This window comes from Salminus brasiliensis, chromosome 12, assembly GCF_030463535.1.
Source record: "Salminus brasiliensis chromosome 12, fSalBra1.hap2, whole genome shotgun sequence".
NCBI classification, from domain to species: Eukaryota; Metazoa; Chordata; class Actinopteri; order Characiformes; family Bryconidae; genus Salminus; species Salminus brasiliensis.
In genome coordinates this window covers 263,819-281,681 of record NC_132889.1, presented here as the reverse complement: position 1 = coordinate 281,681, position 17,863 = coordinate 263,819, and the positions used below count along the sequence as shown (strand labels likewise).

The 17,863-nt window shown below is 45.0% G+C and overlaps 2 protein-coding genes across 4 annotated transcripts in view; one reads left to right on the top strand and one right to left on the bottom strand.

Moving 5' to 3' along the window:
- Positions 1–8,296, top strand: part of LOC140573670 (uncharacterized) — a 21,307-nt gene extending 13,011 nt beyond the window's left edge. For 2 of the 3 annotated variants that reach the window (XM_072693157.1, XM_072693158.1), the window contains exons 6-19: positions 279–331; positions 459–501; positions 1,199–1,261; positions 1,769–1,803; positions 2,482–2,501; positions 2,620–2,775; positions 3,435–3,462; positions 3,574–3,592; positions 4,393–4,456; positions 4,583–4,611; positions 5,154–5,242; positions 5,894–5,971; positions 6,670–6,825; positions 7,947–8,296. In XM_072693157.1, coding sequence (XP_072549258.1) covers positions 279–331; positions 459–501; positions 1,199–1,261; positions 1,769–1,803; positions 2,482–2,501; positions 2,620–2,775; positions 3,435–3,462; positions 3,574–3,592; positions 4,393–4,456; positions 4,583–4,611; positions 5,154–5,242; positions 5,894–5,971; positions 6,670–6,825; positions 7,947–8,102 — 989 coding nt within the window. In that variant the 3' untranslated portion in view covers positions 8,103–8,296. The remainder of the gene's footprint in view (positions 1–278; positions 332–458; positions 502–1,198; positions 1,262–1,768; positions 1,804–2,481; positions 2,502–2,619; positions 2,776–3,434; positions 3,463–3,573; positions 3,593–4,392; positions 4,457–4,582; positions 4,612–5,153; positions 5,243–5,893; positions 5,972–6,669; positions 6,826–7,946) is intronic. The other variant, XM_072693159.1, reaches the window with a different exon arrangement.
- On the bottom strand, positions 8,173–17,863 carry znf518b (zinc finger protein 518B). The gene is made up of 2 exons (XM_072693156.1): positions 17,670–17,863; positions 8,173–14,930 (listed from the first exon to the last, which is right to left on the bottom strand). The coding sequence occupies exon 2, from the start codon at positions 14,802–14,804 to the stop codon at positions 11,487–11,489; it is 3,318 nt and encodes a 1,105-aa protein (XP_072549257.1). The 5' UTR covers positions 14,805–14,930; positions 17,670–17,863; the 3' UTR covers positions 8,173–11,486.

Here is a 17,863-nt window from a genome sequence, read left to right as displayed (position 1 = left end):
ACCGGACCGGACCGGACCGGACTGAAAGCATCTTTATAAAGTTACCCGTATCAGACTGAGAGCTTCCTAAAAAACCCATACAGACATCCACAGCTTCAGACGGACTGATCAGCAGCGTGTGTGTGTGTGTGTGTGTGTGTGAGACTGGGTCAGTCTATAAGTGCGCCAACATTTCCATCTAGAGGACACAGTGTGTTACTGCAGCGTGAGTCCGCCAGGTTAATTAGAGAGTTTAAGGAGGGAAATCACCAGACTGTGTGTGTGTGTGTTGGTTGCAGACAAATGTGCATTTAGACCATGGACTCCTCAGAGCACAGCAGGAGATTCCAGGGTGAGTACCATGCCTGTGTGTGTGTGTGTGTGTGTGTGTGTGTGTGTGTGTGTGTGTTAGAGGTTTACTCTATACACTATTGTTATGTATGATGTGACGCTGACCACTGTGTGATTTGTATCTGCAGGGTGTTCTGGACATTCCTCCACGGCCTCCAAAAAGAACATCAGGTAATCTAAGGCTGCACCATCTACCTACACCTACACCTACACCAACTAGCCATAACAATAAAACCTCCTGCCTAATATTGAGTAGGTCTCCCTCATGCCACCAAAACAGCTCTGACCCAGCGAGGCAAGACCTCTGAAGGCGTCCTGCTGTGCTCTCTGTGTCAGCAGCAGATCCTTTAAGTCCTGTTAGCTGTGGGTTGGGCGGGGCCTCCATGAGCATTAATGATAAACACCCATGACGCCGGTTGTCCTTCCTTGGTGCACTTTTGTAGGTACTGACCACTGCATACCAGGAACACCCCACAAGACCTGCTTGCTGTTCTGGAGATGTTCTGACCCAGTCATTATCTAGAACATCACAGTCTGGTTCTTGTCAAAGTGTCTCAGGTTCTTACACTTGTCCATTTTTCCTGCTTCATCACCTACAAGAACTGACTGTTCTTCACTCACTGACTGATATGTAGATCCACACCTGGACAGACAGGAGCCCCTGGACCCAGATTATCAGCTGCAGTGGTACTAATGTTATGGCTGATTATTGTATCTTCATTAAATCTGAATGTTTTTTTTTTTTTTCAATATCTGTGGAGTTTGTCCAAATCAGCAACCGTTGCTATGCTGAGATGGTCTCTATGAGACTGTGACAGAAATACACCCCATAATTACCATAATTGTGTTTCCACTTCCTTCCACACAGGAAACGCAGCTCCTGCTATAAACAGGGACCTGAAACCAGGCAGACAGCCAAAGATTACATCAGGTTAGACTGAGCTCTCTCGTCCTATCTCTCTCTCTCTCTCTCTCTCTCTCTCTCTCTTATACACAGCTGTGTGTGTGTGTGTGTGTGTGTGTGTGTGTGTGTGTGTGAGGGCTGAACGTAGATTCTACTGCATTCAGTATCAGTCGAAAGTTTGAACACACCTGACTGAGTGTGTGTTTACGTTCCTGATCTGCAGATGCTGACAAAATGAATGCTAATGAGCATGTCAGTGAGCATGTCCAGATCATTTTGGAGCATTCCTATTGGTCCATTTATCAAGACAAATTCAGATACAGTAGAAAGAACAGTATTTCTCAAATGTAGAAAACGAATAACGTCATAAATAGAAGTGTCCAAACTTTTGACTGGTGCGTTAACTACAGCAGCTGCAGCAGTGGTTCAGTACAACCACAGCTCCTGCTGCACTAACTGTGTTCTCCTGATGCTGTGATTTTATATTAATGTCAGAGTGTGTGTGTGTGTGTGTGTGTGTGTGTGTGCTTGCAGAGCGACGGTCACAGACGTTAGGCTGTGAAGAAACGGTAAACATGCAGCCCTCACTCATTATCACATATCCTGTATCTCACAGTAGGCCGCACTGTGCAGGGCTGCCACTCCCTCCACCTCTAAAAACACCACTCTTACCAAAGGGTTCTAGATAGTGCCCAAAGCTTTATGACGAAGTTCCTTCACTTGCAAAACATTTCCCTCTACATAACTCCACACACACACAGCTAAACCATGCAGATACCAAGACGTTCCAACAGATTCTGGCTTTAGGTTCTGTAAGTTGGGAGGTGGAGCACCCACAGCACCCTCATCAGACCAGACCACCTTCTTCCAGCACTCCGAGGTCCAGTCCTGATGTGTCCACTGTAGGAGATGGTGGACAGTAGTGCGCTGCTCCATACACAGCTCCACCTAACAACTTACAGGACCTAAAGGATCTGCTGGAACTTCTTGGTGGAGACACCACAGACACCACCCTCAGAGGTCTGTAGAGGGAGCTGTTTTTTGCAGCATGTGCAGAAACAGTGTACTTAGGTCATAATGTTTTGGCTCATTCGTGAAGATGTTAACCCTCAGCAGGACGTACCCTCTCTATCTGTAAACCACATGGACACAAAGCTCAGTGCTGTATAGTCACTACACTTAAATGTCTGGGTTGTGTGTGATTATTATATTATTATCAATTTTAACATCTAATGTTTATTTTCCAGACTTCAAAGCTGCCACCAAGGTAAAGAACCAGAGACAGATTATCATCACATTTATATATATACCTGTTTATGATGTCATAATAAATGTCTCACACCTTGAGCTTTAATTATATGTGTGTGTGTGTGTGTGTGTGTCAGGCCAGTGAAGTCTCTTCCGAGGGATCAGGGCAGTCAGTTCTGTCCCCCCGCAGCGGTGCCCCAGCCTTACAACCAGGCCGGCGACTCGCCCCCCCACAGACCCCTGCCCAGCACACCTCAACGGCCTGTACACAAAAACACGCACACCTGCACAGAGTGAGTGCACAATGCAGTCACACACACACAATTAGTGGAGTTGTTCATCTGTTAGATCCACCAGGAGAAAACCCAGGTGCTCAAATTTCTGGCAAACGACTGCAGTCTCAGAATTATGCGACCACTCCATGAAGTACAGACGGAAAAGTGAAAATCCGCCCAGACAGCAGCTCCTGGAACCACCTTCCTGAGGAATCTCAGCCCACTCCTCTCCACCAAAGATTTTCCGTGGGGGTCCAGTCGGGCGACTGTGACAACCACTCCAGAATCTTCTAGGACTTCTACTTGAAGTCCTTAGGTCTTAGGTATGCTTGGGGTCACTGTCCTGTGGGAAGGTCCAGTGGCGTCTTTGGAAGGTGGTGGATGTAAGATATGGGGTGGCCCACCAAATTGGAAAGCTAGTTAGCTCTGCTCAAAATAGCCTTAACTAGCCTGTTGGAGTGTTGGGTTAGCGTAGCTAGCCACTTTCTGATCAGAATAAACAAACTCTTAAAAGTGGGCATGGCCAAATACGGTGGGTTCAGCTGGTTGAATAAATCTGAGAGTGCAGTCATCATTAAAAGTGCCATGTGTCGAATTTGGAGAAACTGATGTACACAGATACAACCCCTACATCCATACAACAGCATCTCCACCTCTGACTTTCTGTCCTCCACCAGCCGGTCCAGCCCAGGAGGAGGGGAGAATGTAAGTGTACCTTCTTCCTAAACTCCATAATGAGCTCGAGAAGTGAAACAGCTGTGTTTAACCCCGTCACACTGGTAACCAGTGTCCTCTTTTTGTTGGTCTGACTGGCAGGTGAACAGCAGGCTACTGGGTAAGTGCTGATCTGCTCTCAGTCCTGTTTACCCTTCATTAGAGATTAGAGATTCACAGCCTGTGGTGCTGGTGGTGCCACAACCCAACCAAGACCTCATAACACTTCATTACTCTTAAAATAGCTACACCGATCAGCCATAACATTAAAACCACTGCAGCTGGAGTGAGGAACACTGATGATCTGGGTCCAGTGGCTCCTGTCTGTGGAGAGGTGGATCTACATATCAGTCAGTGAGTGAAGGTGATGAAGGTGAAGAAGCAGGAAAAATGGACAATTTGAGACACTTTGACTAGAACCAGACTGTGATGTTCTAGATAATGACTGGGTCAGAACATCTCCAGAACATCAGCAAGCAGGTCTTGTTGGGGGGGGGTGTTCCTCCTGGTATGCAGTGGTCAGTACCTACTAAAAGTGCTGCAAGGGAAAACTACAGGTGAACCTGCGACAGGGTCATGGGCACCCAAGGCTCATTAATGCTCATGGAGGCCCCGCCCACCTCACAACTTACAGCACTTAAAGGATCTGCTGTAACGTCTGAAGGTCTCCAGATACCACTGCAGGACACCTTCAGAGGTCTTGTGGAGTCCATGCCTCGGTGGGATGCCTCAGAGCTGTTTTGGCATGAATGATGGGGACCTACAAAATCTTAGGCAGGTGGTTTTAATGTTGTGGCTGATCAATGTACTCTGAACTGAAGGTAGCTTCTCATGTTAGCTGTTTGGTCTGGGTTTAACATGTAGAAGCTGCTCGTCTGTGATGGGAGATTTGTTTAAATTCATCGCCTCGTCCTCTTGCAGGTTTAAAGACTGACTCGTCCCACAGACTCTCTCTGGATCTGGAGACGCATGACCTGGAACGAAGGTACTTCACACGTGGCTTTGGAGAACAATCCTTAATCCAGCAGGACATGATTCAGTTTAAACTCAAAAAAGGCTCAATCTGATCCTAACCTCCCTCTCTCGCCCTCCCTCTCTCTCTCATCTGAAGCTGCTTGGAGCAATCGAACAGCATGAAAGGTAATCTTTTCTTTCTAAACTTTCTAAGAAATATGTTGAGTGTGTGTGAATATGTGAGTGTGTGTAACTGACTCTGCTGCTGTTTCAATGAAATACCTGATGATCAGTGTTGGGTTAACTGGTCATACTGGTCATACTGATGGACCAGTCAGGCTGGTCATGCTGCTCAACAAGCTTGGTCATGCTGTTTGATTTGCTTGGTCAGGTTGGCCATGCTATTAGACAAGCTGAACCATCACACTCCACTTTTGGGAGATTTCTTAACTTCAGAGAGGAGATATCATTCAGACCTCCAGAACCAGAACTTGGGTTTGGGCCTAAGCAGCTCTATGATAATGCTAATATCTGCTAGTGGGTCTGTGGGAGTAAATTTACCTGGTTTGAGGTCTGTGTGTAGGTGAACGCACCCCCCCCTGCCCTGAATTGGTTATTGTGCAGTGTGCTGTGGGTGGAGTGAGTTGGTGCGAGGTGGGTGGCGTGTGAAATGCTGTGGTCTGAGTTATGTGTTCGTGGGTAAGTGTGTTGTGTTTCCGCTAGTGCAGATTCAGTGCGACGGCAGCACCACGAGTGGCCGCAAGTCAAAGGAGACGCCAGCCACGGCAGCTACACGGGGCACAGCAAACCAGTGGAGGTGGAGAACACACACCCACACTATATGGACAAAAATATTGGGACACTGAATTGCTTATGCTGCTTTTGTTGGAGTAACTGTCTCTATGTCCTGGGAAGAAGACTTTCTACTAGATTCTGGAGGAGGAGCACTGCTGTGTGGACTTGAGACAAGAGTGTTAGTGAGGTCAGGATGTTGGGTGGATGATCACCACCCCACCTCATCCTCCCCAACTCCTCTCAAAAGTACTGGATGGAGCTCCTCCACCATCATTCCAGAGAACACAGTTCATCCACTGCTCCACAGGTCAATGCTGGGGGGCTTTATACCCCTCTAGCCCACGCCTGGCATTAGGCAGCATGGAGCCAATAGGGTCATGATGTTGATCTGCTCCAGAGAGTCCTATTCTATTGGCAGTACTTCTTCTCTACAGGGACTAGACAAGCTGTGTGTGTGCATCTGCACATCTGTGTCAGCAATGGGAGCAACTTAAAGCAGCTAAATGCATTTATTAGAAGGGGTGTCCACAAACATATGGACATACAGTGTATTTATACACACACACACACACACACACACGCTTATATATATATTATTTATTTATTTACTGTATAAGTTCTAGCAGTCCAGTGTTGGTGATGAGTGACTGCTGCTCCCTGTGTTTGATTTCAGGCCTCTGCTGAGCAGGAATGGTACGTAGGAGCCGTCAGGAGAGTAGAAGCAGAACACGCTCTTCATCTGGTGAACCAGGTAAACACACACACACACACACACACACACACACACACACACACACAGACAAACATAAAAGACAGACAAACACATCCACTTATGGCCACTTTATCAGAAACCCCTCCCTTGTAGCTCTGGTTGGAGAGTGTAGGTCATCTGCTGGTGCACAGTTTATTAGATTTTAAGTATTAAACTATTAGGAGCACTAAAGCAAACAAGCTCACTTGACCGTATCTAGAACCCAGAGGAATCAACTGTTGCTGATTTTGCACCAATGCAGTGACTAATAATGCACGGCCCATAATCCATAAAGCTAACGGAAAAGTGAGTTTACAGCAGTGTTACAGGCTTCTCCAAGGGTTCTGTATAGAACCATAACAACTTAAAAAGCCATTTGAATGGGTAAATGGTTAGTTGGTTAAAGGATTCTTCAAATTGGTGGAAAACCTATTTGAACCCTTAAAGGAGTTCCACTGTCATTATGAGTTAAAGAGCCCTTTTTAGTACTGTATAGAACCCTTTTATAAGGATATCACACTGTCACTACAGAGGAACGTTTAAAACGCTGGGTCCTGAACTGAATTATAGCTGGTAATTATTTATTTTTCATGGACGTGTTCGGCCAGGCCCTGGGTGGCTTGGAGATGTCCCCCCAGTGCTGTGTGTGAGGTAATCCACATGTTCCGCTGTTCTGCCTCCTGTGTCGTTACTGGCAGGAAGGAGCTTTCCTAGTGCGCGACTGTTCCAGGAACACTACCAACGAGCCCTACGTCCTGGCCGTCTTCTACGAAAACAGAGTCTTCAACATCCAGATCCGCTTCTGCAAGGAAACCAGCAAATACACACTGGGAACCAGGATGAAGACCAACGACGTGAGTCAGCAACACACAGAACCGCCCTCTAACTCCGTGTGAACTGATAAACAGCAGGAACCCACTCGTTCATAATAAACTCCAGGGAGTGTGTGTGCGAAGGGTGTGCACGCATAATTAATTACAATTATAAAAGCCAACCTGAGCGTGAGACAGAACTCTCTTGAGTTTTACAAAGAACCGTCAATGAAAGCTTCTCCTCCAAAGAACCTTTTAACCTGAAGGAGAACCATTTCAAAGCATTCAAAGGATTTCTTGGTTTGTTATGGTTCTACATAAAACCATTGCCTTTAATAAAAATGTATGTGCAGAACACTTATAGAAGAACACTTATATGCAGTATATGCACATTTTAGGTAGAAATGGAAATTACTGGCCACTAGTGGCCATTTTTTTGTGTTTTTGGTTTATTTAGGGCTGACTACAGTAACTAAGATGCTCACATATTCGTTCAAAACGTTTGAATCTCTTCAAACAGATAAGGCCTCCTGCTATCAATAGGTCCCCTACTGGACATATTTTGAACTGCAGTAGCTAATCTAAAATTATGGCTAGTTGTGAAACATTCGGTTTCAGGCTACAATCTTGGCAAACGTGCAAAACATAGAGCCATCGTAAGAACTGTAGAACCATTTTTTACAAGTTAATCCATCATGGAGAAGAATTTAACCGTGCAGATAACAATTGTCTTAATAGAACCACTGCCTTTAGCAAAGAACCCATGATGAAAAGTATGGAGGAGTTATTTGCGCATATTTAAGGTGCAGTGTACATCAATTTACTGTGTGTGTGTGTGTGTGTGTATATATATATATATGGGGCACCATATTTTGGACTGCAGTAGCTAATATTACAGAACGAAAGGTGTTTGATTTGTACGGTAGAGACCTTTGTGGTGTAAAGGACAGATCTACTTACTGAAGGTTTGTTTAAAAAATATTAAAGAATGATTTAAGCAACAAAAAAAAAAAAAAAAAAAAAAAAAAAAAAAAACAGTTCTTGGAACCACTGCCTTTAATAAGGAACCTATAAAGACCCCGGCAGTTCTTTAGGGTGTACTCGTTCAGAAATGTGTAAAACGCTGTTGGGGTGAAGTGCCTGTTTCTTCTCTTGTCTTCCAGACGTTTGACTCTGTGGCAGACATCATCAAATTCCACTCCATCTTCCCTATCGTCCTCATCGATGGGAGGAACCCCACGGCAGCGTCCCAACCCAAGAGACTCTGCATCCTCATGTACCCAATCACAGCACAGGACATGAGTCAGCTGCTGAGTTAGAGTCAGCTTAACACTGTAAACGCAGCTCGCTTCACACTGACAGAAGACGACTCACAGAACCAAGCAGAACTTCAGAGAACTTATTTTATTAAAGCAGAACAGGACACGAGTACACACGTGAAGATTAACAACACAAAACAATGTATCAACAAAGAACATCCCACAAAATAAAGGATTTAAAGTCAGAACCTAAACTTCGGGTCTCAGAGTAAGACTACACTTTGTTTTTCATTTCAAACCAGGAAAATGACCCGCCGGCTTTACAGTTACCTAGCAACTCAAAGCTGTCCAACATCAATAATTTACGCTTTGACAAAAGCAGATTTGCATAATACACTTCCTCGCTGATCTGAGTGGGATTCAGGGGTGTACCGATTCACAAAATTCACAATTCAATAAAAGATGATGTTGGCGGCTCGATGCATGTTTTCACATAGAATTAAAAAGTGGCACACATCGCCGCAAATGTTATAATGTTCATTTTCATGTTTATTAGAGAAGGTAACTAAAGCTGTTCATCCCAGTGTAGCACTCTCGTTACAGGGTAGTAACACAGCACAATCAGTCATTACACTGCGATGCTCCACATTGTGCTGTAACACGGTAAAATTTTAATTAATATATTTTTAAAAAGTATCAAAATGTTCAGCTGCATCACCGAAAGGCCCTCACTCGCTGAAGTGGAAACCACTGTCAAGAAGGTGCCCAATCAGAGTACCAAGAGCGGAGACGGGGGTGGGATTTTATGATTTCTACACCCTAAAAAAAGGGTTCTTTAAAGGTTTTAAGTGCTGTATAGTGTATAGATCCAGAACACCTCAAAGAACCATGTTGATGCGGAGAACATTCCTGGGGGAATCTTAAAAATGTAGCACCAAAATGAGTGATGAAGAACCCTTAAAAAACCCGATTTTATAAGAATGCAGAGGTTGAGAAATTTGAGCTCTATTTGGTTGGCGGTTGCATTTTACTTATTGTAAATAACCGGAACCATTACCATAAGATAATAAAGCACATAATGAGGTTCTCCTTATTTTGTTCCGTACTGATAAATGTATCGTGGGATTGAATTGTGAACCGTGTGTACTGATACACTGCTTCCTTACAAAGAGTCTCTAAGACTTGCCCAATCTTGAAACCACTGCTAGAGCTGTGCTGGGTTGTTGATCACAGGGTTGTGGGTTTAAGACCTGTGTCCACTAAGCTGCCACTACTGGGACTCTTGAGCAAGATCCTTAACCTTCTCTGCTCCAGGGGGCGCTGTAGCATGGCTGACCCTGTGCTCTGACCCCAGATTTCCAAGCTGGAATATGTGAAGAGAACAATTTCACCATACTGTACAAGTATTTCAAATAAAAAAATATATTTAGATTTAAATTAAAAACAGATAGTTGGCGGGGCTTGGACAATGTTGACATCCTGGGACTTGGCTGCTAAATCTCCAAAAGAAACTATGTGGACAGGGAATGTTCCTTTAAGGCACTCAAAGAACCAATAAACACTTTAATTCATTAATGAACCTTCGGTCTGAACTCGACCCTTGAACCTCCATCTTATTTCAGTCACAGGGCTTTGAGGTATAAAACACGTACAACAAGTAACACCTATATATAAACACTGTGCTAGCCGTCACTGTATTTACACCTGTATGGTAATCAAAGATGCAGCAAATGCATGACTGAACCCAACTGAACCCTTTATTGCCCTTAATTAGGTACGGCCTGTGCTGAGCACAACATGGAAATGCACAGTCCCGCTGTTAACCCAGCTGTGTTTACTGCAGAGACGTCAGCTTGGACGTGTGTAAGGTTTGGTTTAGTTCTGTGATCACGATGGGACGGGGAAGCTCCGGATCTGAAAGGAAAAGCAGCCAGACTCTGTACTAGTGCTGGCTATCGGTCAAAGAATTCTCAATACTGTGATTTTTCTCCTTCCATAATTCAGAGTGTGAGCCCGGCTCAGTCAGAGTCGCGGGTTCGGTGAGAAACTGACCCACTCTGATCTCTGTACAGTGGAGGTGAATGGAAGCAGGCGTCGGTCGCCATGACAACAACACAGATACAGCCCATAATTTATCTCCTATCCAAACCCACCAGTGCAGCTACACGAGTCTTCTGAGTTTTATATGGAATGATGATGATGATGATGATGAAGGTAAAATAGTGAATAGAGAATCTGAACTAATGCAGTTCTCTTTAGGGACTACTTTCTGTAGCTGCACTACACCCTGCAGCATGTATCCCTCCACCATTTTAATGATCTGGTTTTAAAAGCAGGTTCTAGAGCCGAGCTCTTCTCAGAACTCTGGTAGAACAGTGTCTCAGGCATCAGGCAGCGTCTTCATCACCATTAGGTGAAGAACTTTCTGTGAGGAGCTTTTAGTAGAGCTTCAGACGTCTGATTCCCTTCTCCTCCACTGTAGAACCACAGCTCTGACTGGGGGAGGTTATCTAGAACCTCCACTGTAGAACTCCAGCTCTGACTGGGGGAGGTTATCTAGAACCTCCACTGTAGAACCACAGCTCTGACTGGGGGAGCTTATCTAGAACCTCCTCTGTAGAATAGCTCTGACTGGGGAGGGAAACCCACCAAACCCACCAAACCCCCAATCTGACCGAGTCTGTTCAGATCTTTACTGTTACATTATGCAGGAATTTTGAGCGGTTGTTAAAATGGGCTGTACTGATATTTAGTATTAAATTATACATTCTTTGTTGTTCCTTACTGTTAAACACACTTGCTGACGTTTCCATTATTTTACAGACCTCCTCCATCCCTCCTGTTTTTTTTTTTTTTCGCTCTGCACTCTCAAATACAGAGGGTGGAAGTATTCATCATACAGATCACTCTACATCCAATGGTACCCCCGACACTGATGCTGGCACATTACAAAAACAGTGTTGAAAACTTGTACGGCTGCCCCGATCAAATCAAATATTTACACAATTTATAACATATACATCATACATGACACTCCTTTGGAGTTCAGTTATAACTGATATGAGGTAGGTCACCAAACCAAAGGTCACCGGAGAATTGGCAAAATCTGCAGATACTGTAGTGATAGAAATGATCTGTAGTGAAATATCGGAAACAGCTGTTGAATACTGTTAATAGGAAAGCTGCTGGATCAAACTTACCAGTCCTCAAGAAAACTGCCAGAGGTACACAAAACCAACCCCTTTATATAAAAACACAGGACAAAAATTAGACCTCAGCGCTTCATCTACACATATATACAAAGTTGGTTATTAAGCAATTCCGTCTAGGGTTCCTGTCCTTTAAGCAGCGTTTGACAAAAATAAGAAAATGCTGTACAGTAGTGCATCAAAAGGTCATAAAACGAATGACATCAGCTGGACATCCGGTAAATACTGTATGTCTTTAGGAGCTGGTTCGTTCAGAAACGCCTTTTAGGACAAGCTCAGTGACCTGATACGTCTGTCCCTCGACTTTCTTCAGTTTCATTTTGAGGGAGGGACACTGGTCCACAAGTTTCTCAGGAGTGGTTTCTTGCTGGGCACTGGGACTATGCACTGAGGCTACCCATTCACAATCCTGAACACCTACACTGTCCATCTGAAACAGGGGGTTTGGATGGTTCAGGACTACCACAGGTTGGTTTGGTGCAGGGAGTTTGACCAGCTGATCTTCTTTCAGCGGACTCAACCACAGGTTTCTCATTTCGCCATTCACCAAGGTCTGATGAAGCTGTAACATGGCCTTAGCTGACTTGCGTTTCTTATCCCTTTTCTTTTCTTTTTTACGTCTTTTAGATGAAGGCTGTACTTGAAAACTTGCTAGGAACGGCTGTGGGTCTTGACCTGGATCCTTGTCTTCGGTTTCAGATCGTTTACGCTTCAGAATGAGCTTAATGGCTCTCTCTTGCATGTTCTGCTGGTTTGACGTGCAGCAAAGAACGGGTCTTGCCGTTATGCTTTCCTCGCATACTGCTTTCTCTGGAACGTTCTTTACAGATTCCAAAAGCGAGTAGAAATCCAAACTTGGAATCCTGGGTAAAGCTACTGTAGGGTTCATGGATAAAGTGAGGTGACTCTCTCTCTGTGCAGGTAAACTGCTCTCTGAAACAGATCTTGACAGCGTGGGAAACTTGCTCTTGCTCAATGGATTCATCTCTTGCATTGGATCAGCAGTTGCTTTCTGAAGGGCATCTGTTGAAGAACCACACAATTCTGGCACGGTCTTATTCTTCAGACCATTTGGAAAAGTTTGTGAACCCTCATCAGCCTCTGTCTTTTCAGGTAGTTTGGTATCTTCTAAAATGCCACACTTCTTCTCTAGTTTCAGACCAAGTTTCTGAATGTTTTCAGCCAATAACCCAGTATCCTCTTCAGTTTTCAAGTCAAAATTCTCCACATTTCCTTTCGACCCTGAATCTTTTGATGCTCGGACCCCCATCACATGTTCACCCAAGATCCCTACTTTGGTGTGAATGCCACCCAGGGCTACTTCAGGACTTGGACACAGTGAAAAAACTGATGAAATTACAGGAAAGCCTTGACAACTAGGTTCTACATCTTCATGTTTGTTTAGTAATGCTCGAGAAGAATTGGAATTATTCTTCAGACCTTCAACAGCAACATTTTTATTGCTTGCAGGTGTGGTACATCCTCTGAAGTGAACCTGCCGTACTGGAGCAACCGGTTCTGTAGCCTTTGTAATGGTTTTTTGTCCAGCTGATGGTTGGTTTGTGACTTTGTGTGATTCCGAAGGCCTAGACGCTGATCTTGATGCACTAGATAACCCTCCACTCCAAGATCCTGGTGTCTGTGTTACAGTTACCTTGGAACAAAGCACTTGCTCAATTACCTCGGGTTCATCTTTTACATCTATCGTCACATCTGCAGAGGGGTCCTTTCGATTTAGACCTTTGAACTGAGGCTCAGGAATGGCACTGTTCTGGGAGCTTGGCCTTTGTTGATTATCATCTGTGGCAACCTTACATTTGAAAGACAGTCGGCTACCGTCTACAGTGGTACACGTCGAACTTCCCAGTTGAGGTCCACTGGACTGCTGTGGGACTACCCGAAGCTCCAATTCTCGAGTGCCGTTGACATTTTTCACCTCCACCAGTTCAACGAGGCAGCCGGCAGGTATGGTAATCTCTTCAGGACAGGATACTGTCAGAGGCTTGTTGTGTTGTATCGGCTGGTTCAAAGGTGACAGCAGCTCCACCTGCATGCTGGACTGTGTGCCTGGTGCGAGCTTCTCAGAATGCCGCTTCACCAGGATGTTGGGACGGGTTTTCCGTCGATTACTCTTTACTGCATTCTGAGCTCCATTTGTGAAGGATGGTGCTCCCTGTCCGAAACGCTCAACTGGTGAACTGGGATGTGCACCTGATGAAACAGACCTTTGTACTGGATGTGCCACTGGAATATTTCGTAGAACTCCTGAATTGGTTGGCCTCTGCGCTGGCAAAACTGCCGGCACATTCCGGACTTCAAGAGCCCTCTGTCCAAACAGGTCTACTGGGTTGTTGAGAAGTGTCTTCAGATGGGTGTTGTTTCTAACTTCCAAATCAATCAGATTTCTTGGAGCTGCTTTGGACTGAATGATGATCTTTTCAGTGGTTGCTCCCACTTGACTCTGAAGCAGTGGTGGTTTCTGCTGAATGTCACGATTTGCAGACACACAAATGACCTGATTATTTGCAAAAGTTTTTGACTGAATGACCGTCTTCTCGGTAGTAGATCCCACTTGACTCTGAACCAGTGTTTTTTGCTGAACGGCACGATCCGCAGAGAGACATACGACCTGACTATTCGCGACTGTTTTCGACTGAATGACCGTCTTCTCTGTAGTAGATCCCACCTGACTCTGAAGCAGTACTTTTTGCTGAATGGCACGATCAGCAGGGATACTGACATGAACCCTGGGAATTGCACTAGGAGAAGGTGCCTTTCCCAAGGATATTTTTCCAGCAAGTCTATAATCTACCTCATTCATTGCAACATTTGGTGGATTAGTAACTCCATGTGTTTGGACTTTGCTCATAGTTTGACTAGTACTGGCCACACTATAGGGTATGCCCAAGGTCTTGGTAACAGGAAGGATACAGGTTGTGCTGGTAACCGACTGAGCAGTTGTATTGCAGATCAGATGAGTCTGGTTACTGGTCGTTTGTTCCACAGGTCTGACGACGAGATAAGGTGCACTGGTCCTGGACTGACTTACACTGGGAATGAGACTAAACACATTTCCTGCTGAATGACTCAGAAAGTTTACATTTTGGACAGGTTCACTCAATGTTTGTGGAGTGTCAGTGCATAGATCAGTAGTTTGTTGTTGGACCAGATGTTCCATTTTTGCAGTGGGCGGAACGAAATCAATGGTGAAGCTTTCATTTGCAGGCTTCCCATGTATCCTTTGAATGTGCTTAACCATGTAGTCCCTCCTGACCGCCCCATAGGAGCACCAGTTACACTTGTAGGGAAAGGATCCTTTGTGAGTGACACTGTGTCGTTGGGACTCCACTCGGGAATATGAGACGTGGTTGCACAGAGTGCAAGAGAAGGTGACCTCCTCATGGTGAGCAACGTGCCTTTCAAAGAGTTCAACATCCTTGGTCGAAAAGCGGCATTTCTCACAACACAGACGCTTACTCAGATCTTTGGGGGCCTCTTTGGTCTTGTTTTCCACGAACCAGATGAAGTTTTGTTGTAATCCACCTGAATTCATGTTTACGACAAATCCAACCGCCAAAATGTATTGTCATTACTCATTGTCGTGCAACAATGGCTGGTTCAGAAGGTTGTATGATTGTCCACAGGTGGGAGCCACAAGGAATGGACACCTCCAGTTAACCTAAACAATGTGGCAGAAAAGGAAAGAGAAAAATTATCATGTTTATCTAGTTGTCGTACCTCAGTCATAGCTAATGTCTTTGATTTTGCTATGGAAAGAAACACATTCATGGTAGAATCATTGTCGGGACATTTATTATGTGAGCAAACAACAGAAAGAGGATGGTTGTTGACCAAGACGTTGTTTCTGGTCAATTTTCAGTTTTTAAAATTGGAAGCAATGTAAAAAGGAAATCCCCCAGTAATACAGCATACAGTGGTACTATTTTGAAACCGCATTATGTTATCAATGTATTCAATGTATTACTACTGCAAAAACACATTTTGGCGTGTGGTGCAGGACGCAATACAGACGTCAGGTATACTGTATCTGACCAGCAGTGGCTAGGTTAACTACTCTGTCCAATTTATCAAAAGCCAATAAGAAGTAATACATCTCTGTTCTCAGAGTTACCTCAACAAGACGCTGGCACATCACACACCAAAGAGAAAAAAACAACAGCATAATCTATCACATTAGCTCATCTGTTCGGGAACCCTCCAATATCTCAAGCTTTACCTAACACTTAAACTTACCAGTACAACCCAAACAGTGCCTCCTAACATCACTTTCCCTTTCCCTACTACCTAGAACTCCCCCCAGTGCTGGGGTAAAGGCTGGCATGGTCTTCCTCCGAGACACAAGAAAAAACTCACACACCACCACTGGAGCTCAGCACGCTCGGAGGAGAAAGTTAACTGCTTCTCAAACTACCTGACATAACAGCTGCTTACGCTGGCAAGCATCGTCCATGCTGAGTGATGTGAGGGGGAGAGGGAGCACCATTCTGCCTTCTCAGAGAGAGAGAGAGAGAGAGAGAGAGAGAGAGAGGACAGTCATGCTCTCTAGGACTCCCGGACAGATTGTCCAAGAAACATAGTCTCGCTTTTTCTGAAGCTAACTAACAGTACAGCAGCTAGTGCAGGGGTGGGCAACAGGGGCTGGAGTCTAGCACAGTTTACTGATTTCCCTGCTCCAACACCTCAACTAAACCTGGCCATTAACAGGTGAGCTAAAACAGGTGCGCTTGAGAAAAGAAGGCCACCTTTTTAACATCATATATAGTAGCACAGATAACGTCAGCTGTAGAGGTCAGCGTCCAGCTAATGTCAGCAAGTACAGCAGACTTCTCATTGACGTCATCTAGGGTAGTAAACATCTAGGTAACGTCAGCAATAAACACATAGTTAAGTCAGTTAGACTAGTAAACGTTAGTTAACATCAGCTAAAGGCGTAAACATCTAGTTAAAGTCAGTCAAAGCAGGTCACATCTAGCGAGAGTCATTTAGAGTACTACATAACTAGCTATAACATCAGAACGGCAGCTAACGTCATCGAGACTAGTAAGCATTTCATCTTCAGCCAGAGTACCGAACATCTAGTTAACTTCATTAGCAGAAAATATGCAGACAAGAACAGTTAACATGTAGTCTGCACAGTTAGCAAAACAGTCATGCTAACTCTGCTTTCCCAGCGGCATCCTTAACAACACATCCTAGGCAATTTGACAAAGCGTAAAAACACACACTCAGTTGTGTACGCAAATAAAACCCACATCAACTCCACAGTCTTCAAATCCTGAAACAGCTCAAGCTCGTAGTGTGTAAGTTTATGAATACACAAATGGCGATTTTAGTACAGAGTTTGAGTAAAAAACACAATGTACATCTGCTTTTACTTTACATACGAAAATGAACACGTCCATTTCAAACACTGTAAGCGTCACTGCCCACATACTTCTATGCGTCCTTTACACTGGCATGGATGTTCAGCAATGCATCCACTTGATTGAACCTCGCACATGGCGAGACTGTGATCATGTATTTACTACAAAACAGAAAAAAGTTTAGTTTTTGTTTAATTTTTTTTGAAAGAGTAAATTTGGCATTGGTTGTGTTTCGCTACTGGCTACACTGCCCCCACGATTTCCAGCGGTACAGCTCCGCTCCCTCCACCTTCGTAAGCCGTCACAGAACACGCACAAATACGCACAAACAAATACATACACAGAAGGCTCCAGCCGTATCTGTATTTAACACAACCCGAACATAAAGGAGTCTTTATTGAAATAAAAACGTATTTAAACAAACAAACAAACAAACAACACATGGTACAGAACCGAAACCGCTTTCACTCCCTTTATTTCACATAAAACTCAGTGATCTGCTCCACATCCGGTCCTGAACAGAAGACTTGAGCAGGTCTGTTCCAGCAGGTCTCTGGTGATGTTTATTAATAATTAGAAAAAAAAATAGTAAATGTTGTGACTGAAAAATAACGTTAGGGGCGCGAGGGAGCCGGAAACAGGCTGCCACTCTGCTTCTCCCTGACGGAGCGTCTCCTGTAGAAGAGGCTGTGGAGGAGGAGGAGGTGGAGGAGGCGATGGAGGAGAGGGTGGAGAGGGGGTGGCTTTACAGTCGCCTGCATTAAAATAGAGACACGAAAACACTGCCCTGCTGCCCCACCACACACAACCCGGGCACAGCAGGCACGCTCGTGAGCTCGACACCCTTTCCATTCGATGACTAAAGCGCGCGCGGGGGGGGTCTCTACTGAACACGGAGCCCCTCGAGTCCCTGCAGCTGCGCGCGCGCGCGCACACACACAAACATACCCGCTCCATTGTTTGCACAAAGAGGTCGCCATGACGAGTCCGCCCTCCCCCCGCCGTACTACAGCACAAACAGCGCGCGCACCCACCTTTTCCTCCTCCGTAAGCTCGTGACCTCGATCATACCGACCGCAATCCGCCACTTAACGTCATCCGAATCGTTGTTTATCCGCACGCGGCGCTTCGTCGCGATAAAAACGCTCGCGCTGAGTCGGTCGCTTCCCTCCGGCGCTGCACGAACGCCATTGGCTGCGCGCGCTGCTGCAGTAGAGCTCTACACAGT

Coding starts and splice junctions, on each gene's coding strand:
- znf518b (XM_072693156.1), bottom strand. CDS start 14,804: ATGAATTCAGGTGGATTACAACAAAACTTCATCTGGTTCGTGGAAAAC.